Genomic DNA, 27574 nt, shown 5'->3' on the forward strand with positions numbered 1-27574 from the left:
ATTCTTCATTCTCATTGTTTTCATTTTGAGTAATATGATTTGTATTAATAAAAAAATCATACAATTTCAGTGAATCAACATCTTTCCAATTGTCTCCGAATCTACTACTGAGTAGGTTTCGCAAATCAGATTTTTTGGCATCGCTGATTGATCTCAAGGTAGTGTCATTCGGAGGTACTTTGACATGGTCCATAAACATACCACATTTCATCGGAGGGGACATGATTTAGATGGATCGTGATATCGGTATGTAGGTTCCATTTTGAAAGTGACATTCACTTTCCCATTCTTCTCGCATTTCTTTAGCATTATTCTTTTCATTTCTTTTATGCCACTGAGCTTATGAAATTGATTAGCCAAGAGCTTGAAATCCCTGACATGCCAATCTGTGCCTAAAGATTTTACTGTCCTATTGTTTCATATATCGCCTTAGACTCCTCAGGATTAAGAATTTCATTCTTCTCACGCAGAACCTTTTCTACTACCCCAAAGGCTCTGTCAGCTGGTAGAAAAGAATGGCCTCTTACCGGAAAAACTGACAGAATTTCAGAAATCTGAGGAGGTGCTTTTCTTAAAGCCATAGACCAAGAGCATGTACAACATGCATGTTCTTATTTTGTCTACCACATCCATCGGCGAACAGCCTAATGCATTTGATGGAACTATCGAAATTAAATTCACTGAGAAATGTAGTGACACAAGATGCCACTTCAATAGCTCCCCGCCCAGCCTGTGCTTCATTCCATGTAAAGAAATTTGGCTTCTGTGAAGCTTTATCAGCTACACAGAGAGCATAGAAAGCTAATTGTCTTGAATAATATGCTTCACCTATGCTGAGTTTAGGGAGCGGTTGCATTTGCTGTAAGTCGAAACAAAATGACTGCATCTCATTAGGTTCTGTTCTCATAATTTTATGGAACGTTTTGCACGAAGCCTATGTGCGCCTAAATCGGCCAGGAGCCTAGTCTTTTCACTGTATCATCGCAGTTTCCTATTTGGAACAGTATGCGTGCGCAATAACTGCATTCATCAGTGGCTGGTGTACCGAATCCTATACTGAATTCTGTCCGAAAGATGTTTTGAAAAAACCATCGTTTTACTTTTAAGTCTGGTATTACACTTTCATTTTACATTTTGAAGAGCTTTGCAATATTTAAGTCCGAAGCCAAATAAAGTCTCTAACTTTTACTTCTGTTGTAATATGATTCCCTTTCTCTTAATTTAGAGATAAATTGCACTACTGCCCTCTTCTTAGCTACATAATGTGCTCTCTTTCGGCCATCACCTCTCCTCTCTCTGATTCCCTTACCATTCTTAATAGATTTTGCTATTGTACATAGCCTGACAATCACAATTATGTAAAACAGTGGGAAACTCAATAATGGTGGGAAGATAACTTAGAACACACTGGCAAACGCTGTCCATTTAAGATTTTAAGTAATGGAACTTGTACATACTATGATTTGATCTGACACATCATGGGAGTTGTACATAATAAGATTTGATTCAACACATAATTTTCATCATAGAAAAAAGGCGGGAAATTATAGGAATTGTTCCGATATGAGATCAGGGTCTTAAAGAATACCGTCTCAGCTATGTGAAATCACTTCAAACTAAATTTCGACCGAGGATGTATTTAATTCGATTTGAAATGACACTCCACATTTGAGTTATACCAATAAATAGAGTCATATGCTACAAAATCCTTTACTTTTTAAATTGTTTGAAGTCCTGTATTCCTTAAAGTATATAAGATATGAACCTAAAATTTTATATGAATATTTACATTAACAAGGTCTGCAAATATGTCAAATTTGATGAAGATCAGAGGATGTAAGGTTGTGGGCTAAGTGATTTGGCATGGAATGACTCAATACAGGAAAAGTACTCTCATCTAAATTATTTATGTCATCCTCCATTACAGTAACATTAAATTCATGAGGTACATCATTTACCACCTTTCACATTGAATCATTTACATAGATTTCATTTTGTGAAATTAAGATATTTCCTACTTTGTTCGATCTCATAATTAACTGCAAATAAATTTGTACTCTTAATTTTGCTTCTGTTTCATAAACCTGTCTGACAGATATGTGGTAATTCCCACCACTCATTTGATGGTAGTTACCAAATCTGTCTTCCAGGTCATCTGTTTGCACCCAACAAGTTAAAAAATAGTTCCTATGCATTATGTTGATCCAATGAAAATAAGTCAAGCAAGACAACTGTTGTGTGATAGAATGACGACTGCCTGCATACTGAACCTGTCATTCCTTTGCTCAACCACACAGAAAAGCGAGTCATAAATTCTGTAATATTCTGAGAATTTAGTGTATTGGTTCCTGGTACGTGTTTTTAGCTGGCTGACTCCAGTAATATAGGCCTACATAGATACCAGACATCAGCAAGAACAACAGCTGATTTGACTCAATAGCTACTGAGGATAGGACAGTACTTAAAGCCCTGAAACTTTTAACTTTTTAAGTGTTTTAATAGCCAACTGTAACATTTTAGTATTATGCACATTTCAATGATTTAATGGAAAACACTGTTGAATAACGACTAACAATTTAACACATCACAGTTTTACCATATTTCAATAAATTGTCCTCTAGGGCATGAAGGACTTTAAGAGCAGCAAAAGAAGCCTCTCCTTCTCTGCAGCTATACCATCACAGAAACATTTAAATCTAATAACCTGAGCTGTTTGGTTCAGCCAGTTACTTCTGACATAACTTACTTTAAAATATGTAGGCCTACACTGTCAAAAATAAAATACAGGGGTCGCTCTGTGACATTACTATTGGGGCATTACTAAATTATGAAACAGTATTTCTGTTTATACCATTGTTAACTGAGACAATGTCAAAAACGTGGAAACCTATCTCCTCCAGCTTTAAAATAATACCGCTTCCAAACAAATACAAATGTTCTTCTTTTATGGTTGCTACACGCAAGATATGTGCTACATCTAAATAACTTGTGACCAAACTTTGTGCCATAAAAACTGTGAATTTCCTTCTGCCTGACCAACTATTATATTCCCACTCTTGTAATCAAACTGGGCTTTTAAATGGATTTCATCCACGAGCAGTAAGACAATTTTATCTTCCTCGTTTAGAAATTATACTTTCTTGGACAAATAATTTAAGAAATTTGAAGACTGTTGATCTATTACTGCATTTGTGGAAAAATTGTTGCAGACCCTACTCAATGTAATTTCAAAAGGCAACAATAAACCTGAATTGCTTCTTATGTATCTGTAACAATGTAGCCTATGGATACAGACTGTACCAGTGACCAGAAAACCATTAAATTCCATGAATATCTCATGCTGACTTCTTACAATTTAACAGAGAAACTTGTCGAACTATAAAAATAGCAAACTAATTGGCTCTTTTCCTGGCAGATCGATAAACAAGCTGTTTAGTTAAGTGTTGAATCAATTCCAGTTTGTCAGTAACTGCATATTCTCAATTTTTTAATCTAACACTAATTTCATTCAGTATAGTGTTTAACTTACTTATGTCACTTACCATGACTGGAAGAGTTGCGTTGTCTATCCTTCTTACTTGTATATCTTTCACATGCACTATAACTAATCACTATTAATAACTACATAATAGGCTACAGTATTCTGGGTAAGGAACTTCGCAAATCAACAACAAGCACACAGAGGTATCTTTCTTCATAAGTACCCAATCACTGTCCAATTTCGATTTAGAAGTAAGTTCATCTAAGGAATTAAATATCATTTCCATTTGTTTATTATACACAGATAAACTCTCCTCCATTAAACCTTTAAGGCGATTGTATTGTAGACGTTCCCTACGATCAATAGGATTCTCCCTGGATGATGATGCTTCAGAAAGATATGAAGGACAGTCAGGAAGTTTTGAAGGCACGTATCTGAAATAAATTTTACATATGAAAACTATTTTAGATTGTGGTGAAGATTTTATGCAATTCTTATTTAATTATATTTTATAGAATGGAAGCAAAATAAACAATAAAAGAAAACAATGTGTCTTACTGGTGTTGAGGTCATAACAAAATAATAATTCTGAGTCTTTCAGGATGTGAACAAGTCGCAGTACCGTATTAACAAATTACAATAGTGTATAAGAAGCTATTACAGCTTATATAGCCTAACTAATTTCTCTTTACAAATTGCAACTTACCTTTCTTAAGACGGGGACGTTACATTTGTTGTTCATAATCTCCCAGTCTTCGAATCACACACTGATGCTTCTCTTTCAATATTCTGGGTTTCAAAATGTAACTCGCATACCTGCGAAACAAATTAATACTCATTAGTTCTTGTTTCTCAAGTTAAGTTTTACAACATAGACTACATATCAGTTGATGTTACATAACCTTTACATACATAACCTCTTATTCAAATTCTACTAAATACTTACCTCACATTTATTTGAGACAAAATTATCCCGATGCATCTCCCTGATATATTTCCAGCGTAAATCTTCATCCTTAGGGAATAAAAATACATTGACTGACAAAATTATCCCGATGCATCACCCTAATGTATTTCCGGCGTAAATCTTCATCCTTAGGGAATAAAAATACACTCACTTTCGAACCAGTTAAATAATTGCCTTTACAGGCAGGTACGCAACATTTACGTGGCCCATTATTTCGTATATTCACATGTAAATATACAAAAAGTACATAAACAGAATTCGAATGGCAAAATTCCGTTTTCTCGCACAAAGTGAATCCCGGTAAGGATCCGCAATATTTACGTGGCACATTTGTATATTCACACGTAAATATTCGAATAACAAGCTTCCGTTTAATTGTCTTTAGAGATAGGTATGCAATATTTACGTTGCACATTTGTATATTCACATGTAAATATTCGAATAACAAGCTTCCGTTTACTCGCATGAAGTAAATACTGGTAAGGATATCACTGGCAGTGCATGAGATGGCCGCGCATGCGCAGGATGCGCAGTTAACAATCTCACAACCTGCTCTTGGTAATCTCACACGATTGATGATCCTGACCCGAGCCTCTCGTTTAAAAAGAACTTCCACACTGCTGTAAACTACAGAAAGAGCCAGTAATACATTTACATTCATACAGCCACATCTCCAATTCAACAGGTATGTTCTTAAATAGAGAGTAGAAAAATTTTGTTTCTCCATTTTAACAATTCCAACAAGTGTTAGATTCCCTTCCACTGACGTAAATGAATGTGCTCTTAAGCTCAGCAGCAATCATAAATAACTATCTGCAAAATAAAAGACACGAGCAATATTTCTTTGAAAAATAAAATGTTGAGAATCCATAGCTTCATCAAACCCTCGAGAATAATAATAATAATAATAATAATAATAATAATAATAATAATAATAATAATAATGATTTATTTAACCTGGCAGAGTTAAGGCCATACGGCCTTCTCTAACACTCAACCAGGAGTAAAACTGCATTACAAAAAACACTACAAATTTACAAAGTAAACTACAATTTTACACACAAAACTGAGTAAGATAATAATAATAAAATGTAAACAACAAGTAAGTAGAAACCAGACATAATATATAACATACAGAAAGAAAGAAAAAAAGCATAATAAAATGTGAACAGCAGGTCAAAATAAATAAGACATACAAAGTATAAGAGAATGGCTTTTGCATAAATATTTACCTCTCCTAAGCTGTTTGAATTTTCTGACCAATTTTGATCCCTCTTTCTTCTCCTTTTCTGGTACTTCTTGCCTCAGTGCAGGTATTGGTAACTCTGCAACAGCTTGTGATGACTGCTGTGTAACAGCTTCAGCACCTTCCACGTTGTCAGACTCTTCCTCCTCTGGCTGAATGGCCAGCAGAGACTTGGGGTTCTCCCATGATCTCCGTATTGGTGTATCCAAAGTGGGAGCATGAACGTCTGAGGAATAAAAAGAAATTAAATTTATACAAGATTCGAGTCTATTCTGTACTTCGGGCAAAAGAATAAACTTAAAAACTAAACAATCACAATGGTTATAGAGATTCACAAAGTATGGTCACACTTCAAGAGCTTATTTCTGAGGTCATGTGAACATGGATTCAAGTATTACTGTGTTATAGCAATTCTAATTTTTAGGTAATGAATGATATGTTTAATACGAAACAGTCAAATATTACATACTAGAGGAAATACTTCCTAGGCAAAAGAGCTGACTAAAGTCAATGGAATTAGTGATATTACAACTATATTTGGCGAAATGAGGAAAAGGATTCATCACATAATACCTGAAATTTGTCTTATGCTTGGGGAAAACTTCGGAAAAAAACCCAACCACGCAAACATCCCAAGTAAGAATCGAACCCATGCCAAGTGCAACTCTGGACTATGCTGTGCTTGCCCCTTGAGCTATGCTGGTGGCTAGCACAATGGTTCCCCCAGCTGTTACAGCTGATTTGTTACCTACTGCAACCCCATAAATTCATCATAATGCTGGATAGTGACTTGTCCCATACACTGGCCGAAATTTTATTACAAATTTTCTTCCCTCATGAAGACTCTAACCATTCCTCATTCTGTAATGCTAGTTCAAGGGATTATGCTTTAGATCAGCCCTGGGCATTAATACCTCAAATGATTCACCACCAACTACCCCTCATCTCTCCACTATATCTTCCCTGGCTAAGGCAGTAATGTTTTGGTGTGATACAAGTAGACAATAAGGTGATGTATTATAAAAGGCAGGCTCATCAGGAAAGGCGATTGTGCTACAATTTCCACAAGGTATAAAAACTAAAATAATTTTAACTTTCTGAATGGACACCATAGTGCTAGGTATGCGACATACAAGTGTTTAAATATGTAACAAATATACGGTAAATATAAGAGGGCATTTTAAGCTGCTCATATGAATACGGTATGCTACAATATTATTACCATCATGATTTTCTTCAGTAAAGATGCGAATAATGAAGTCAGAAGAGCTGAAACACAAACGATGAGCTTTCCAACATAAATATTTAAAATACTGTAAGGATTAGCTACTGAATTTCACACCAAATCCTAACAAATATGAAGCTCTTATGTGATGGTGAGATTGTTAAAAACTCTCCCATTGTAGCAGCCAGCAAAACATGATCTGAGAAATTAAATTTATTTAAAACTTTAGCAGCAGAATAGAAGAAATTACTTATTTATGGCTTTTAAGGAACCCGGAAGTTCATTGCCGCCCTCACATAAGCCTACCATCAGTCCCATCCTAAGCAAGATTAATCCAGTCTCTACCGTCATATCCCACCTCTCTCAAATATATTTTTATATTATCCTCCTATCTACGTCTCGGCCTCCCCAAAGATCTTATTCCCTCCAGCCTCCCAATGCATTTCTGTATTCGCCCAAATGTGCTATATGCCCTGCCCATCTCAAATGTCTGGATTTAATGTTCCTAATTATGTCAGGTGAAGAATAAAATGCATGCAGTTCTGCATTGTGTAACTTTCTCCTGTAACTTCAGCCCTCTTTGCCCCAACTATTTTCCTAAGCACCTTATTCTCAAAAACCCTTAACCTCTGTTCCTCTCTCAAAGTGAGAGTCCAAGTTTCACAACAATACAGAAGAACCAGTAATATAATTGTTTTATAAATTCTAACTTCCAGCCTTTTTGAGAGCAGACTGGATGACAAAAACTTCTCAACCAAATAATAACAGGAATTTTTCATATTTCTTCTGCGTTTAATTTCCTCCTGAGTATCATTTATATTTGTTACTGTTGCTTCAAGATATTTGAATTTCTCCACCTCTTCAAAGGATAAATCTTCAGTTCTTATATTTCCATTTTGTACTATGTTCTGGCCACAAGACATAATCATATGCTTTGTCTTATCGGGATTTACTTCCAAACCTATCGCTTTACTTGCTTCAAGTAAAATTCTCGTGTTTTCCCTAATAGTTTGTGGATTTTCTCCTAATATAGTCAACTCATCTGCATAAACAAGGAGCTGATGTAATCCATTCAATTCCAAACCCTCTCTGTTATCTTGGACTTTCCTAATGGCATATTGTAGAGCAAAGTTAAAAAGTAAAGGTCATAGTGAATCTCATTGCCTTAGCCCAGTGAATTGGAAAAGCATCCAACAGAAACTGGCCTATACAGACTCTTCTGTACATTTCACTGAGACACATTTTAATTAATCGAACTAGTTTCTTGGGAATACCAAATTCAATAAGAATATCATATAAAACTTCTCTCTTAACCGAGTCATATGCCTTTTTGAAATCTATGAATAACTGATGTACTGTACCCTTATACTCCCATTTTTTTCTCCAATATCCGTCGAATACAAAAAATCTAAACAATAGTCAATCCATTACGCCTAAAACCACACTGATGATCCCCAATAATTTCATGTACATACGGAGTTAATCTTCTCAAAAGAATGTTGAACAAAATTTTGTACGTCAGCAAAAGTGATATTCCTCGAAAGTTACTACAGTTAGTCTTGTCCCCCTTTTTAAAGAGAGGTAGAATTATGGACTCCTTCAATTGTTCTGGTACAATTTCCTTTTCCCAAATACTAAGTACTAGCTTATAAATTTCGTTTCCACCCTCTTGTATTAATTCTGCTGGAATGTCATCGATATCTGGAGACTTGTACTTTTTCAGAAGAAATAGGGCTTGATATTGAAAGCCAATTAGAAATTAAAATAAAAAATTTTCTTTGTGGTTTTAGATTGCATTAGATGAAAGCAAAGATGTTAGCAACACTGTAAAATTAATCATATTAGGGGAGTCGATTCTAATTTTAATATCCATGAAGAATTGTTGGATCATGTGATATTCATTCAAACCTAACAGATTTTCATCTAGTTTTGCTTATTTTCACTGGCATCTTACGAACCAAACATACAAATTAAGATGCAGAAAATTCCGTCCACATTCAAGTGGGCTTTGTATTCTATCTCAAATATTTATGAACCTCATAAGGAATTACATATTGGCACTCTTACTTCTAAAATTTCAAGGGAAAACTTGTTCCGTAGCCAGGTATCGATCCTGGGACCTCTGGCTGAATGCACCAGTGCTCTACTGACTGAGCTATCCAGAAACTCCACCCGAAACTGTCTCAATTTTTCCCTTTATATCCACACACCTCGAATGAGCTGACAAGATGCCACAAACCCACATCAAGTGCACACAAACTCTGTCCCGGGATCAATACCTGGCCCTGGAACAATTTTTCCCTTGATATTATTCAAGTCTGCTTCACAAGGAGCTTTACCTGAAAGCTAGATTTGCATAATATATACGTTACTGTAGGTACATTAACAGGAAACCACAATTTCAAGTCACACAGAGTTTGTGTGCAATCGATGTGGGTTTCTGGCATCTGGTCACCCACTCGAGGTGTGTGGATATAAAGGGAAAAATTGAAATGGTGTCGGGTAGAGTTCCTGGGTAGCTCAGTTGGTAGAGCGATGATGCGTTCAGCCAGAGGTCCCGGGATCGATACCCGGTCCCAGAACAATTTTTCCCTTGAAATTATTCAAGTTTGCTTCACAGGCAGCTTTACCTGAAAGCTAAATTTTCATACTCTTACTTCTGGTTAGCTTTCAACGTGCAGATATCTGAAAGGAATAATATTAAGATGGAAGGAATTTGAGTGCGCTTGAGTTGCTGATTGTAGTTTAAGAGGATAATTTAGTTACTTTTGTCTTTTAGTTTTTATTCAAATGGGATAAAATTCTCCTGGTAAAAAAAAATAAACATAAAATCTGTTTATTCTACAAGGTGTTTCCGAGGTGGTGTTACAAACTTTCAGGGATGATGGCGAAGGACACATGTATCAATTTGAGATATGGACCCTGGTCCGGAAATGACCAAGTCGAAAGTTACAAGCAAAAATATTTCTGTGGAAATGAAATAATTTTATTCCTCTGTATACCTTATTTATGTGTATTTATCTGTACATCTTACACATACTGTATTCATCTGACGTTGTTTACGTTGTCTACTTACAGTATTCCATTCAATGCGCTGTCTGAGGGATGGGGTCAGTTAACTACACTAAAGCAATGCAGATAGCGTAATGTGTAACGGACATGGTCAGTCCTGATATGCACGTCTGTAGACAGCAGTGTATGTGTACAAGTTGCAGTGTCCAGTCGATCAGTCCTAGTGAAATGGAGGAGTACACGAGAGCAGAATAAGCACACCTGATTTTCGAATATGGATGAGGCAATGGGAACAGTAGACAAGCTCACAGATTGTATCGGGCCAAGTACCCATGTAGGAGAATCCGGCCCATATCATTTTTCCATGACTGTTCCAAAAGTTAAGGGAAGGAGGGCACGTGATGCCAAATTACAATTCCATTTCCACACAACTATTTTTGCTTATAACTTTTGACTCAGTCATTTGCGGACCATGGTTCCTCATCTCAAATTGATACATGTGCCCAGGGCTGCCGAGAAGGGAGGGGGCAAGTGCATATGGGCCCATGAGCAGTAAGGGCCAGTCAGATTGAGTCTGATAACTTTTTATTATCATGAATAATTATTCACAGATACATACCGGTACTATAAAATTTTGTAAGAACATTTGTTACATGAATCTGACATATTAACCAACAATACAGTAGAACCTCTATTATCCGTGGTAATGAAGGGGGTGGGCTGAACTGTTAATCGAAAACATCGGATAATCCGTACTACAGAAAATTTTCATAAATTAAGTGTTGCATAATGCAGTTTTCGTAATTTTCTCCGTAGTCATGTGTTTTAACACATTAGATAGTGGATCAGAAGTTTTAAGTATAATAGCTCTGTTGGAAAGAGTGGATGAAGAAACAAGAATGCTGAAGCTGATCAGGAAGAGGAAAAGGAATTGGCAGGGTCACTGACTGAGAAGAAACTGCCTACTGAAGGATTCACTGGAAGAAATGGTGAACGAGAGAAGATTTCGGGGCAGAAGAAGATATCAAATAATAGACGGCATTAAGATAAATGGATCATATGTGGAGACTAAGAGGAAGGCGGAAAATAGGAAAGATTGGAGAATGCTGGGTTTGCACTGACGGAAAATTATGAATGAATGACGGGTTTCCAAGGGTCAAGGAAACTTCCTATCATGGATTTCTGTGGAAAGATAGGAAAAGTATTGGTCTCATGTTATAGATTTAAGTAATTTATACACTTTATCCCTCTTTTTATTAAATCTCGCACAATTGTAACTCCAATTTCGTATTCCGATGTGAGATGAACCACAGTTCTTTTCCAAAACCAATCAATTATATGCACTTCTCTTCGATACTTAGCACAACATTGTATTCTTTTGGCACTTCTGGAAGAGGTTTTGCAGAGAAATTAAACAGGTCACTCGAACAGTGGATCATAATGTGTAAGGTCAAAGGCTTGTAATATCACTCTCTATAAAAAAAATACGTACTAATGTACTGTGCAGTACTCAATATTTTTTCTGCAACAAAAAAATGAGAGAATGACAGACAGATAATCCAACAATCGGTTAATAGGGTGATGGATAATCGGGATTCTACTGTAGTAGAATTAATACTAATTACCACTTCATTATGTAATTGTTTAACTTTTATATAATAGAATATCGGTTTCCCACATTAACAATCATTGACACGACACTTGAGGGCTCCAGGATTTGCCTGAAATTTGTTCCCGTTGCTTGTACCGAACATGTTCAATTGGCTTGTCCTCTTAACTAACAACCCCTGTCAGCTCACCGCAATATGCTAGTGGGCTTTCCCAAATCCAAGCCGGAGGATTACGTTTCCTTTTCAGTAGGGCCTACATAGTATGTTTCTTGACGATACTTACGTCTTTTTGTTGTTTTTCTGGTAAATTCTGTGTTACCAGTGGACAATGGACAAGTAGAAGCATAAGTCGGGAGCTGAGAAGCGCAAGGAGAGGCAGAAAAATTGGAAAAGATTAAGAAAGGGAGTAGAACTTTGTTTGAAGTTGGTGTGAAATTGAGCGACCTTGGAAAACTAAAAAGTAGCAGACAAATTGTGTCATTGAATGTGTGCTTTGCAACGTCACATGATAAAGGTTCGTGTGATGGCATTGAAGGAACTGTTAAAAGACTTGCTACGAGAGTCAGCCTACACAAGATCCTATAACAACACCAAAAAAACTATTTGATTGGGCACAAAAACATTTCTAACGTGTCATTTATATTTTGTCCATTGAATAAGCACAAAAACCACACTGAAAATTTGCAGGCCAGATACCACAATCTGAAACCAATAACTGGTAAATTAAAATTACATTCTTTCATTCCGTTGTTAAAAACTGAAGCTTTAGTAAAACAATTTTCTTTCGAGAAAGAAGGTAGGTGAGTGAAAATTTAAAGTGTAGTGTGAATGAAAACAGACATTTAAAAAGCAAAATGTACAAATATTTGAAGATATCATAATAAGTGAATACAAGTGTAAGTTAGCAGTGTTTCCTCGAGTGACTTGATCTGAACTGGGCGTAATGTTGCAACGTCCACTGGATCATCCAGCACCGATAAACCTCCCAGCACGTGTTCAACACTTCCTGTCCACTGCTGCTGCACTGACCTGCTACACATTCTTTTGTAAGTAATTAAATTTCCATTAAACTATTAGAGATCCCATTGTGAATTTTTTCTGAAATTATTCATGATAATAAAAAGTTATCAGACTCAATCTGACTGGCCCTTACTGCTCATGGGCCCATATGCACTTGCCCCCTCCCTTCTCGGCAGCCCTGGGCACATGTATCAATTTGAGATGAGGAACCATGGTCCGCAAATGACTGAGTCAAAAGTTATAAGCAAAAATAGTTGTGTGGAAATGGAATTGTAATTTGGCATCACGTGCCCTCCTTCCCTTAACTTTTGGAACAGTCATGGAAAAATGATATGGGCCGGATTCTCCTACATGGGTACTTGGCCCGATACAATCTGTGAGCTTGTCTACTGTTCCCATTGCCTCATCCATATTCGAAAATCAGGTGTGCTTATTCTGCTCTCGTGTACTCCTCCATTTCACTAGGACTGATCGACTGGACACTGCAACTTGTACACATACACTGCTGTCTACAGACGTGCATATCAGGACTGACCATGTCCGTTACACATTACGCTATCTGCATTGCTTTAGTGTAGTTAACTGACCCCATCCCTCAGACAGCGCATTGAATGGAATACTGTAAGTAGACAACGTAAACAACGTCAGATGAATACAGTATGTGTAAGATGTACAGATAAATACACATAAATAAGGTATACAGAGGAATAAAATTATTTCATTTCCACAGAAATATTTTTGCTTGTAACTTTCGACTTGGTCATTTCCGGACCAGGGTCCATATCTCAAATTGATACATGTGTCCTTCGCCATCATCCCTGAAAGTTTGTAACACCACCTCGGAAACACCTTGTAGAATAAACAGATTTTATGTTTATTTTTTTTTACCAGGAGAATTTTATCCCATTTGAATAAAAACTAAAAGACAAAAGTAACTAAATTATCCTCTTAAACTACAATCAGCAACTCAAGCGCACTCAAATTCCTTCCATCTTAATATTATTCCTTTCAGAAAGGAGATGCATAAGACGATTATTCAGCACTAATCTCATAATCGTCTTCATGTAAGCAGATATTTTTAAAATTCTTTTTGTTTCTGTACTGTGAAATTGATCCATCAGAAAAGTAAATGATTTTTTTCATATCGTTGAATCCTTGCTTTAAGAAATTGATTGCTTCAGACTGAAAAAAGTTAAATAAATCAGTGTCATGTCTCATGCTTTCTGAGATGACAACAATACTTTTGTGACGAATTTCTGTACCTTCTTTGAAATATACTATGAAAGAATATATTGTGGCTTGGCATTTGTTCCAATGCACATTTTGTACTGAATCTTTTATTACAAACGAATAATTTTTTAGAAAAGTCTGCAATAACTATGTAATTTTCAAGTTGTACATTTTCTTCGCATTCCATTAAAAATAAAATATGGCTGACTTTTGAAGGTATGACTATGCATCTTTTACATGAAAAACTTTACTTGCTAGGGTGCTTTTTACTTTTTGAAACTTTTCACAGGGGTATCGTTTTTGCTGTAGTTTTCTTTTCTTGATAGATGATTCTACTGACATCAAACCCTTGTTTAATTCCTCAATATTACTGATTTCTAGCACTGTAGCCATAGAACTGGGATAATCACTTTCTCTGTCCGCACTACGTTCATTTGATCCATGTTTATTAATATCACAAGAACTACTGGCTTCACATATAATTTCACCTGACCTATCTGAAAGTTGATAGACATTTTTATAGCACGAATCACATATTTGTACATTCAAAGACTCTACTAAATTGAGCTTTATCAATAAATCGTGACTTAACGCGTCTTAGTGTAAGTTTCTTTTTAAAAGTGTGATTAGGAAGGTGAAATGGATGTAACACTTGTTATATATTATGCTATCTTTACCGTCACTCATGTTGTAGAAGTCACGTCACTCCATGAAATTCAAACCCTGACTGATTATATTTCTCTTCTATATTTTGTCTCCTACCTTCTGTTTACTGCCTTACCCAGCCTTGCTATCGTTAAACAATTGGCTATATAGTACAGTATAGTTTTTTTTTAGTTGGTTATTTAACGACGCTGTATCAACTACTAGGTTATTTAGCGTCGATGAGATTGGTGATAGCGAGATGATATTTGGTGAGATGAGGCCGAGGATTCGCCATAGATTACCTTGCATTCACATTACGGATGGGAAAAACCTCGGAATAAACCCAACCAGGTAATCAGCCCAAGCGGGGATCGAACCCGCGCCCGAACGCAACTTCAGACCGGCAGGCAAGCGCCTTAACCGACTGAGCCACGCCGGTGGCCCCAGGTACAGTATAAACATACAGCATTGTGAAGGGCTCCACCTCCTAGCTGAGATGACAATAATAAAATAACTTTAGATAAGATATTTACTATTCCTTAAGGTATTAATCATTTGATGAATGAACGCATTTGTTGTGTAGTGTGGCGACATCAGTTATTATATGCAATGGAGAATTTCGTAAAACTTTCATTGCGCAGCCTTCTAGCCTACAGCCGCAAGTAGTTCATTTGCTGGGAATTGCGAGCACGTGCATGCCTCCGGAAAATAAATTATTTAAAAATGAATGTATGTATGCAGATCCCACATTTCTAAATGCACTAGTTTACAGATCATACATCAGGGAACAAGTCTATATTTTTTTCAAATTTTTAACTTGGCCTTTTAAAGTAGTAGTTTTGCTTTGAAAAAGAAATGATTAAAAAATTAGGCCACATTTTTTATTTGTGATAGGCCTAAAGTAATAAAAAGTTTTGTACTTAGTCTTTCAAATGCGCCAAACCCCAAATCTCAATTATATGTAGACACAGAGTTCCAAGTGGGCTTATGTAATAGTGCGCGCATAATTTGCGTAATTTCAAATAGTCATAACTACACAAATAATTGTGGAAATAAAACAATACAGGTCTCCTTATTTGATGTCTGGAATTCATGAAAAAAAAAAAAAAAATTCGACCATTTGGGAGAAGGGTCGTGTTTTGTTGCTGTATGATTTGACGAGGAATGACTCACATGAATCCCAGCAATATTCAGGAAATAGTAGTAAGGGTCAAATTATTTACAACTTTTGCTTACTGTAGCATGCAGTTCTGAAGTGGTCACTTCTGCACAGATTCCATTGTAGCAGCTGCAGTACTTCCGATACTAATTTCATTGTGATTTGTGCAGCAGTTGGAGCAGTTATGTCATTTTAAACTAAATGTTTTCATGTAAAACTTTTATTGTTTCGGTATAGTTTTTTTTTATTTTACGACGCTGTATAAACTATGAGGTTATTTAGCGTCGATGACATTGATGATAGCGAGATGGTATTTGCCGAGATGAGGCCGAGAATTCGCCATAGATTACCTGGCATTCACCTTATGATTGGGGAAAACCTCAGAAAAAACCCAACCAGGTAATCAGCCCAAGCAGGGATCGAACTCGCACCCAAGCACAACTTCAGAACGGGAGGCAAGTGCCTTAACCAACTGAACCATGCTGGTGGCCTGTTTCTGTATATCTTAAATGTGAAAATGAATAATTAATGGTAAATGACAAATAATTTACACCTCCAGAAACAAAGAAATCACCCATTCTGACGATCAATGTCAGCACTTGAAATACAACTGGCACCTGTAATAAAATTGACCGATTTCTTTTCATGTTAATATTATTCCTTTCAGATATATTTGCACATTGAAAGATAACCAGTAGTAAGGTTGTCATATGTAATTAGTGTTGAGGTTAATTAATAATATTTCAGCTGAAATAGAAATGTTTAATACGAGAGAACCTTTTCGACGTAAATGAAAGGTTTACCACAAACTGCAGTGATAATATGAAGCAAGACGACATACACAAACTCACTGAATCTTTGAAGCTTCAACCTCAAGTCATGGACAGCTTGCAGTACAACTTCCCCCATACTTGTGCGAGCTCAATGAATTGGTTTGGTCCAAAATAATATGGACCATGAGGAAAAGAAATGCCATAGCAGACATATCATTTAACAATTTGCTGTATATTTCTTATGAGTAGAACCAGATTTCTTGTACCATGAAGGTGAGAAATATGTATATAAATATGTAATAAATAAAAAATATGTCACTTAAAAATCTAAGCTTTATTCAATGGATTTAATTCACACTTATTCCGATGTAAGAAAAGGGACCTTAAAACACTTTGATTTTTTTTAGACCTATTGATTATCATATTTTTGTGAAACATATTGTCACATTTATCTCATTGTAATATTTATTGTATTATTTCTCTCTGACCTCAGTGGAGAAAAACAAACAATTTACATTGCTGCACATTTTATTGCATCAAATGTTGGTTGATTCCATGAAGGCAAAATTAATAAATAAATGCATTTAAGTAGCAGTGCAGTAACTATACAATGAAAACCACCGTTCGCATTGGAATTTGTTCCTTACACTAACTTAACTCATGGTTACTCTCTAAGGGATATACGAACTTACGTGGTTTCTTTACTTACTCGGTTGGGTGGAGCATGTGCGTCAGATGTCACTCATGGCCCGATTCTTGTCATTGTTTTTGGAATGAGGGCAATAATACCTAACTTAGCTTCTGTGGAAAATACAGGTCAGTTTTCTATGAAGCCTAAGGACATAAGGAGAAGAATCTCTAAATTGAAAACTCATAAATCAGTAGGACCTGATGGTATCGCCGGAGACATGTTAAAATTGGGAGGGGAAGCCACGATTCCCTATCTAGTGCATATATTTGAAATATCAATAAACAATGGTATTGTCCCGCGAGATTGGAAAGATGCAATAGTGGTGCCAATTTATAAGTCAGGGTCTTGCTCACCTCTCTGGTTTGCAAACAGATGGAACACTTGATGTCAGCACATCTAAGGCAGCATTGGAATGATTCAAATTGGTTACATTATTGTCAGCGTGGGTTTCGGGGGGGGGGGGGAGGTTACTCATGTGAGAGTCAATCAGTAACTGTATGCCAGGATTTAGCAGACAGAATAGATTCAAATAGCCAAGTAGATGCAGTGGTTATTGACTTTTCACGCACGTTCGATGTATTCCCACACAACATATTGTTGGTTAAACTACACTCAAAGGGGGGTTGACTTCAGAGTACTCCAGTGGATCAAGAAATTTTTAACTTGTCGCACTCAGAGAGTATGGGTGGGGGAGGAATTATCGAGCCCAATAGAAATTACTTCCGGAGTCCCACAGGGGAGTGTCTTGGGGCCCCTTCTATTCCTGGCTTTCGTAAATGATCTGCCAGTTAATATCTTGTCCAGGGTTCACTTATTTGCGGATGATTGTATCGTATACGAGGAAATAAAAAGTTATGAAGATACTACTCTTCTTCAGAATGACCTCAATAGAATAAACGATTGGGCAATGGCCAACAAAATGAAAATAAATTACCTAAAAAGCAAAGCCATCAGCTTTACAAGAAAAAGAAATAAAATAATCGCATTATATACGTTAGGGGGTGAAATCATTCTGGAAGTTAACAAATGTAAATACCTAGGAATAACATTTAGCAGCAATCTCGGTTGGGGGGGAACACGTTACTGACACAGCGGGAAAAGCATGGAGAGCGTTACACTTTGTGATGAGGGTATTAACACTTTGCGCCCAGCCATGGTACTATTACCATTACAAGTTTAAAAATGTACTACGCTAAAACCATTTGAGCTTTCAACATGAATGTTGCACTGTATTGTAGGTCCGTCTTTCTAGTTTTAGTTTTATATAGCAAAGACATCAATTTAATTAGACTTTAAGTTATGCCCTCTGGAACAATGTACTGCTGCGTCTTCAACCTCAGCAACTTATTCAAAGCTCATGCGCAAAGTTCGAACATTCGTTTTGAGAGAACCATATGAGGTATCATTATGAATCTTGTGCCGTATTATAGCCCTGTTCATATAGTATTAATTTCATAAAGCAGAGAGCTCTAGCTTATGGCATTTACATGCTATGCCATCTGGAGTTCTGTGCTGTACCTCTGGTAGCTTGGCATAAAGAGAAACATTTCTTCAAGTAATGTTTATGTCAGCATTCATAAGATAACATTCTCCAGCTGTAATTCTATGACCCCAGACTAAATATAGAATGCCTTATAAGGAAAAGTTTCACAATATCTCCAGTTGGCACCTAGATATTACAGTGGAAGTGTGTTTGATGCGTAATAGATAAGCCAGGGACGAGTACAAATGTGCAACCTTCGCGGCCGCGATATGTAACTAGTGCCGAACTGTGTGAAATTTTGAATGATTCAGATTCAGATTATGAGGTTGAGGAATCTAATCGTTTTGCTACGGAGCAAGATTTTATTCTCCCAGAAACAGAACCTATAGGCCTACCAGTAGAACCACAACCAGAGAAAGGACGAAAAAGAAAATGAGCTGCTTCTAGAAATCCCACAGAAACAAATTCAAGGTGGAACAAAAATATTCAGTTAGTAAATAAACCTATATTTTCTGGAAATCCGGGACTGAACCCAGATTTGGAAATAAATGACGAAAGCTCTGCCATTGATGTATTCAATTTATTTGTTGACAATTCAGTATTTTCGGAAATTCAATCAGAAACAAATAAATATGCCATACAACAAATCAGTATCAGAAAAAATGAAGGCCCTATCAAACCAAAATCTATATATGCTCAATGGAAAGACGTGTCTATAAATGAAATAAAAATATTTTTTGCAATAGTCATTCATATGTGCTTAGTAAAGAAGCCGTCTCTAAGGGATTACTGGAATTCAGAGCCAATTCTACACACTACTTACACAAAAACAGTTGGGATGTCTCGGGATCGATTCCTGGCAATTTTCACAATGCTGCACCTAAATGACAATGAGAGACGTGTCACCAGAGACCAGCCAGGCTACAATCCTCTCTACAAAATAAAGCCATTCTTGAATATCCTCACAACGAGATTTCGAGACGTGTACACTCCAGATGAAAATCTTACAATAGATGAGGCTATCTGTCCATTTCGGGGTCGAATATTTTTTCGAGTTTATATAAAAGGAAAGCCTCATAAATATGGAATAAAAATCTATGAACTGTGCGAGGCTATCAGTGGATATGTGTACAGTCTCCAAGTTTTTGCTGGTGCACACGAAACAGAGGTAGATTATAATACTGCTTTCAATGTTGTCAATAGATTATGTGAACCAGAAACAAACAAATGGCACACAGTCTATATGGACAGATATTTTACAAGTCCAAAACTTTTCGATCACCTGTGGACTGTTGAAACAAAAGCAGTAAGAACCGTTATGGCAAATCGCAAAGAAATGCCAAAAGATATATTTTCAGAAAAACTAAAAAAAGGGGAAAAATTGACTGCACAAAGAGATCATCTCCTACCTATAAAATGGCGTGATGTACGAGATGTATATTTACTAAGCACTGCACATGATGATCACATTGTTGAAACATCGAAAGGAGAGCATCAAAAAATAAAACACATTGCAGTTGTGGACTATAATAAATTCAAAATAGGAGTAGATAAATCTGACCAGATGCTCTCATATTATTCCTTTCAGTTGTTTTTTCACCTCTTTGATCTTGCAAAAAATGTGTAAAGAAATTGACACTTCACAAGTTCATCGCAAAAGTTGCAGAGAGTCTTGTTATGAGTGTAGGGATGGAAATGACAATGCAATCACGTCTAAGTACTGGTGGTAGGCTTGTTGGGAGAGATCATTTTCCTCACAGGATTCCTGGTACAGGATTGAAACAAAAAGGTCATATACAGCGTATGTGCAAAGTTTGCACAGATAGAGGCAAGCATCACACTGGCAAGGCCACACAGAAGTACATGACCAACTACTGTGCGAAATGCGATGTGGGACTTCGCATCGGGAATTGCTTCGAAATCTACCATACAAGAGCGAACTATTGGGAGTAGCAGTGAAAAGACACTAATGCTAAGATAACTGAATGTGAAAGAGTGTAATATTTAGTGTCAAAAGTGTGTTTTATATGTATATAATTAGTGTGAATTATCTATGGAATCTTGGAATGATGTGCCAAAATCTGCAACAACAAGACGCTCTCAGGATGAAATGTAAGTACCAATATAACTATCATACACAAAAGTATATATCTTTATTCAAATCCTGTTAAAATTTTATGTTTTCATCTCTGAATTTATTAATTTTATTAAATTTTTTTTCAAACCCTTAAAAGTTTCTGGCACATGGTAACGAGGGTATTTAAATGGCTCCGGGCTCAAAGTGTTAAGAAAAGGCTCTGATAAATCCAAAGAGATTGCACATAAATCACTAGTTCGTCCAGTAATGGAATATGGTGCTGCATGTGAGTCATTCCACGTCAAATCGCACAAATTTAACCTCGAATTGATTTTCATGTCTCTTATTTACATAAAACAAATTCTGCACATTCTGTGGATTGAAAAAGTAAATACGTGTTTTATTATTGTTGTCTATATCGATTATTGTAGTAGATATGTGTTCTCAAAGATTCTGAAATAGTTCGCGCATCATTATTGTTAAACGTGATTATCTCCACTAATAATCATCACAGAGATTTGCTCTTTGTCTCAATTTGAAGGTGATAGTACATACTTTGTTCTTCACATAATAATATAAAAATATAGGTTTGTTAACTTTGTTTTAAAAGCATTTAAACACATAAAAATATGTTTTAATGGCTGCAGCTTGCATTAAAATTACAAAAAAAAAAAAATCCTTAAATACCTTGAAATTATTTTAACCACCCTTAAAAAATCAGAATGCTATTCTTAACCGTTCAAGAATAATTAAATGATTCACCAAGCTGCACGTCTTTAGTGCGCGGGCTGCATATGTACTGTTGCAAGATGATGTGCAAGTGCAGCTCTGGATGAGAGTCGTGTGACCACTTTACACTGTTCTACAGTCAGAATATCACTCTTTCGCCTAATTTATGTAATATAGTACTGTATTTAAATATTGTTTTTGTAAAATATACACTTGTAAGAATGATAACTACAGTTTACACAACACTGCACTTTTAAAACTAATCACCTACAACCAATTCTATTTAATGTCCACCACTTTACTCTCACTTTGAAGTGAATAGTTCTTTATTATGGCCTGAGATTGTGTTAGTGGAACAAAAGAATGAAGTTGTAAGATACCTCGTACCACTTTTGCTTGTTGGTACCTTGAGTAGAAAATATAGCTAAGTTAATTGTATTTGCTAATGGTAAACATTTAAAAGGAATATTATAAATGATATTATTAATTCCATCAAGCATTAATTTAATATTTTCATGATGAACATAGACACAAACTGAGTGCGTGCCACTTCTTCCAGGGAATACACATTCCTTTGGTCTGAGTTTGAAAATTTTTGAAAATCCTATTTTGATACATGGATATTGCTCTTTGAAACGCTGGTACGTTTTCGTAAGATTACATTGTATTAATCTTTTCTCTTTGTGAACTCTCTTTCCATCTTCTTTAACTGAAACACAATTCTTTTTGCCAGCCATAACCCTCCTCACATCATCAGAATTATAAAGTTGAACAACCTTCTCTACTACAAATGTTCCCAAACTTTTTCCCGATTTAGGATTAGGAGTAACCAAAATCCCCTTTTCTGCTCCTACTTGTTTAGAAATTCATATCATGTGAGTGGTGATATTAAAATGTTGTTGAATTTTACTGTAGGACCAACTTTCAAAAATTGTTAATATATGTATTTTGAGATTTCTGTAGTCTGTTTCATGAAATAAGTTTATCAATTTCTGTATTATATCAGAATTATTTGAATTTTCAACTGAAGTTGTGTCTTCTGTGACATGAAAGATTTTATGTTTAAGTGTATATGTAACTTTCTGCATTTTTTTTTTCGGATATTTTTTTTAGATAATTTTGCCTTCCTTATTGGCGATTCTCAGTCATCACTAAGCTCTCACACATCTTCAATATATTCGAAAGCAACCTGAAATCAGCGTAGTTCTATGTAAAATATAATAGATTATACTTTCTTTATGCATTTTTAAAGTACCGATAAGCTGTTATAAAAAATAATTGTTTAAAAAGTGACCCTCTAAAACAACCCCATCAATAAATCAATTAATATAATATTCCATTTGTTCCCATTTCAAATGACACCAACACTCAACGTCTATGATGCATAGAATCTTAACAATGAGCATTTTCATACTGCGTTGTGCATGAATTTGTCATATAATTAAAAAAGTATAAATAGTAAAATATTAAAGTATGACCTCAGAAAATACCATAGACTTCTTATTTTGATCTGCGCAACATATTTTGGAAGATTTAAGCAAATACTAAATGGTCACGTTTCGTATAAAGGTGTTTGATTTGACAAGCACACAACACAACACAACACAACACAACACAACACAACACAACACAACATGATACTCCGAAAGACTTAGGAATTATTGTTAGATAAATTAAAGGGAAACTGCTAAGTGTTGAAGGAACATTACGTGCTTTTAGAACTAGAGGTTATCTGTTTATTTACGTAAAGTAACACCGCACCACTGATAATGTATTACTCACTCTCGCTGCGGCCATCGCAGCTGCATGTTCCGGCATGCGGTCTCACTCAATCCAAGCCTTCCGACCCGAACACACCATCAGTAAATTATTTGCACAGCGACTTCTTATTCGAATAGCCTTCTAAAACCAACGCAGTTCTACGTAAAACATTTCAAAGAATATGATATTTTTTTCCCCTTTTAGAAGTTTGTCCCTGATATATAAAAACGTATTTTAAAAATAGAACCCCCTAAAGGGGCCCATTTTATATTTTGATTGAACACTAAAAATTAGTATATAATACTGCAATTATTGCACTTTAAAATGATATCAATACGAAATTTCTACGATTTATAGAATCTTCAGTATAACCATTTTCATAATATGTTGCATCCTAACTTACGGAAAAAGTAACATTTAATAAATGACTAAATAATTGTGTCAGTCCGAAAAAATTACACATGGATTATTTAATTTCATCAATAGAATATATATAAAAAGAAATTGGAGCAAATATTAAGTTGTCATGTTTTGTAGGTGTTCGATTTGACATGGAATGACTCATGTTGGGATCCTTACAGATTAGAACATATTAAGACACTGGAAAAGATTCAAAAACGGTGTCTCAAGTGTTGTCATAATAATTCACCATTAAAATGGGACACACTCATGGACAGGAGAACGCAAATTCGATTATGTACAATGTTCAAAACATACAGAGATGAGCCTGCCTGGAGAGAAATAAAAAATAGATTGCAGCCGCCAAATTACTCTTCAAGGATGGACATTAGAAAGTTTTTTCTCAATCGTACTATCAGAGACTAGAATGTTTTACCTGCAGACTTACTAAAGGCTTTACCAATAACCAAAAATGTATTTAAAAATAGGCTTATGGACTTTTATAATAGATGGTAGTTTATTATACACACTACTTAAAGGGTATAGTTGATATTTTATTATTTGAAGTGTTGTATCAGTGAAGAAGTGTGTTGTGTAAGTGAAGTGTGTTTGTGTCAGTGAAGTTTTATAGTTTATAGTGGCAGTGCAAAGTATTTGAACAGTGAAATGTTTTTGAAGTGTTAGTGAAATCAGGACAGAATCAGTGAAATGTGCTGTAGTTCCAGTGCAGTGAGTGAGTCGAGAGCGAAATAAGTGTAATGCTGAAAGATATTTGTGCAAGTATGAACATATCATACTCGTAGGTTTTAGTTCGAACTCAGGGTTAAGATACAAATTAGATTTACTTTAAATGTTATTTTATGTGATCGTGCTTCATTTAATTTAGGATGCTCATTATTATTATTATTACTACTACTACTACTACTACTACTACTACTACTACTATTAATTATTATTAGTATTATTAATTTATTATTAATTGTATTTTTTATTAGTTGTGTTTATTATTAATTGTCATTATTAAGTGTAATTTGTGTACTTCGTTTTTACTGTGACAACGTTTTTAGTTCTTTTTAGCATTCTGGTTATTGTATTATTTATGTTTTATGAACAATCTTAGATAAGGGCACAATTAACCATAGTTGCTGACATGCCCTTCTTATACCCCACTAACTAATTATTGAGTGTAATTAGTTACCACTGCCACCGGGTATATACCCATTTGCAGTGTGAATAAATACATACACTATTCTTTTCTTTAATTGTCAGAATCTGAATTTCCCTGGTGCAAATGTAATTCGTGTTTGATTGATACATGCATTCAGGGTGAAATGGCGAAAAAGGATGCAATTTTATTTGTAATTTTTAAAGGCAATGTACTTCAAAATACGTAAAATATTTCACGTACCAGTAGCACAAAATATGTAAAATATTTCACGTACCAGTAGCACAAAATATGTAGAAATGTGTAAAAGAACTTCGGAATGCAAACCTTTTTAAGTGTGAATTACCAACATTTTTGTTTTTTCTCTTAGCTACATATAGGAATAAAATATGTAATTATATCAAATCTGGGCTCTACAATGATCATTCTATCAACTCAGCGAAAGATAAGGATTTATGTAATTACATAAAGTCTGGGCTCTACAGTGATCATTCTATCAGCTCAGCAAAAGATAAAGGGTTCAAGTAGATTCTGCAGTTGTCTTGAAAATGTTGAAGGTATAGTTTGGTTTCAGATATTACAGACAAATATAGTGAATAACATGAATTCTGATGCTATCACAATGAAACTGCGAGTTCGGGAATCTTATTGGAAGAATCTGACTAATGTAAGGAATGTCTTTCAAATAGATGAAAGTTTGTTGTCATGCACTGCCAGAGACTGTCTCTGCCCATCCCTACTGCTGCATTGAAGCTCATCCACTTCTCCTACTTTCAATACATCATAATGTCAAGAGGGATGGAAAACTGGGAACTGAACTACAGGTTAAATACAGCCTATGTAGAACATCAGTATTATTTAACTGCATCCAAATTTTAAGAAAATTTGATTCAGACGCACATAGGAAGTGTGATGGAAAAGTTCTTAAACCAGAGCCACCACTGTTTATTGGTTAGGAGTTACGAGGGTTGGGGGTGAGGAAAAGGAAGCTTGTTTTGTCCTTGAATCATCTTGAAAAGTTCACCACTCTATATTTGTTTAGTGGAGGACTGCAGCCTGTTGAATGAGGATGTGTTCAGAGCTGTAAGCAGATTACTGTGTCCGTAAAAATGGACGAAAAATTGGAACAACGTGTTCGCGTAACATTTTGCTTTAAAGCCTGAAAATCAGCTTTTTAGACTATGAACTCTGAACTGAATCTGAGTTTCTATATGGATCAGTTAATTTTAACTAAAAAATGAAACTTGTGTCGTGTCTTTGAAATTCATCCTGAAATTGTTGGTAGGTGAAGAGAAGCAACATTGCCATGAGGTGTGCATAGAATTAATTAATCGAACTGAATATGATCCAGATTTGTTAAACGAGTCATGGGTTTATGGATATGACCCAGAAATTAAAGTACAATCTTTGAAGTGGAAAAGTCCTAGTTCACCGCAATGGAAAAAAAAAATGAGGCAAAGTCAGTCAAATTCGAAGACACTGTTGCTCTTTTTTTATTGTTACGCCATTCTGCATCACAAATATGTTCCTAGGGGTCAGACAGTCAACAAGGGATACTACAAAAGTGTTCTTGGGTGATCGTGTGAAAAAGTGAGCAAGATAAGAACTGGATTAAACATTATAACGCACCAGCTCATGTACATTCATAATCACTGAATTTCTGGTCGAAATCCAAATTCCTGTGCTTCCCCACCCCCTCTAATATAGCATTGCAGACTAATACCTATTTAAAAAATTGCCACTCAAAGGCAAGCAATTTGACACAATTGAAGAGATTGACACAAATACAGAGAGGGTTCTTAACACCAAACAGAAGGAAAACTTCCAGGAATGCTGAAAATGGGAAGATTATTGGAGTCTGTTCAGTCAGGTAACATTTCTAATCTTCCATTCATTCATTCATTCATTCATTCATTCATTTATTCATAGTGTTCTGCCCAAGGGCAGATCTTTCACTGCAAACCCAGCATTCTCCAGTCTTTCCTATTTTCTGCCTTCCTCTTTGTCTCCTCATATGATCCCTATATCTTAATGTTGTCTATCAACTAATATCTTCTTCTGCCTCGAACTCCTCTCTTGTTCACCATTCCTTCCAGTGCATTCTTCAGTAGGCAGTTTCTTCTCAACCAATGACCCAGCCAATTCCTTTTCCTCTTTCTGATCAGTTTCAGCATCATTCTTTCTTCATCCACTCTTTCCAACGCAGCTTTGTTTCTAACTCTGTCTGTCCATTTCACATGCTCCATCCTTCTCCATACCCACATTTCAAATGTTTCTATTCGCTTCTCTTCACTTCGTCGTAATGTCCATGTTTCTGCTTCATACAATGCTACACTCCACACCAAGCACTTCACTAGTCTCTTCCTTAGTTCTTTCTCCAGAGATCCGCAGAAGATGCTCCTTTTTCTATTAAAAGCTTCCTTTGCCACACATTCAACATACATACATATATATATATAAATGACATGGAGAATATAGTGATTAGTAATGGACTGGTCAGAATCCTCCTTCTAAACAAGGCATAAGGAGCATGGAAAAAAGACTCAGAAAGATCTGGCTATGTGGCTGCACTAGTCCAAACGTTGCCTTTTTTTTTTTTTAAGCCTGAAGGTTTATTCTGTTTATCAGAGGGATTGGTGATAGCAAAATGGTAGCTATATGGAGAGATGAGTACGAGAATTCGCCATGGGATTAGCTGACATTTGCCTTACAGTTGGTGAAAATCTCGGAAGAAACCTAACCAGTTAATCAGCCCAAGAAGGATTAAAACCCATGCCCGAATGTAAATTCACATTTCGATTTGAGTTTGCTACTGTGTGCACTGTATGTATTAATTTAATCAAGAGCCAAAACCATGCAAAGTTTTGTGTATTGATATATAGAGAGTATTCATGCAAAATT

The 27574-nt window shown here is 35.7% G+C and overlaps 1 protein-coding gene across 1 annotated transcript in view; it reads right to left on the reverse strand.

Moving 5' to 3' along the window:
- Positions 1 to 27574, reverse strand: part of Rip11 (Rab11 interacting protein) — a gene marked incomplete in the record, with an annotated part of 282858 nt that overhangs the window by 92500 nt on the left and 162784 nt on the right. Inside the window, 1 exon segment of the mRNA XM_069838058.1 lies at positions 5681 to 5920. Coding sequence (XP_069694159.1) covers positions 5681 to 5920 — 240 coding nt within the window.

Source organism: Periplaneta americana, chromosome 10 (assembly GCF_040183065.1).
Source record: "Periplaneta americana isolate PAMFEO1 chromosome 10, P.americana_PAMFEO1_priV1, whole genome shotgun sequence".
Classification (NCBI taxonomy): Eukaryota; Metazoa; Arthropoda; class Insecta; order Blattodea; family Blattidae; genus Periplaneta; species Periplaneta americana.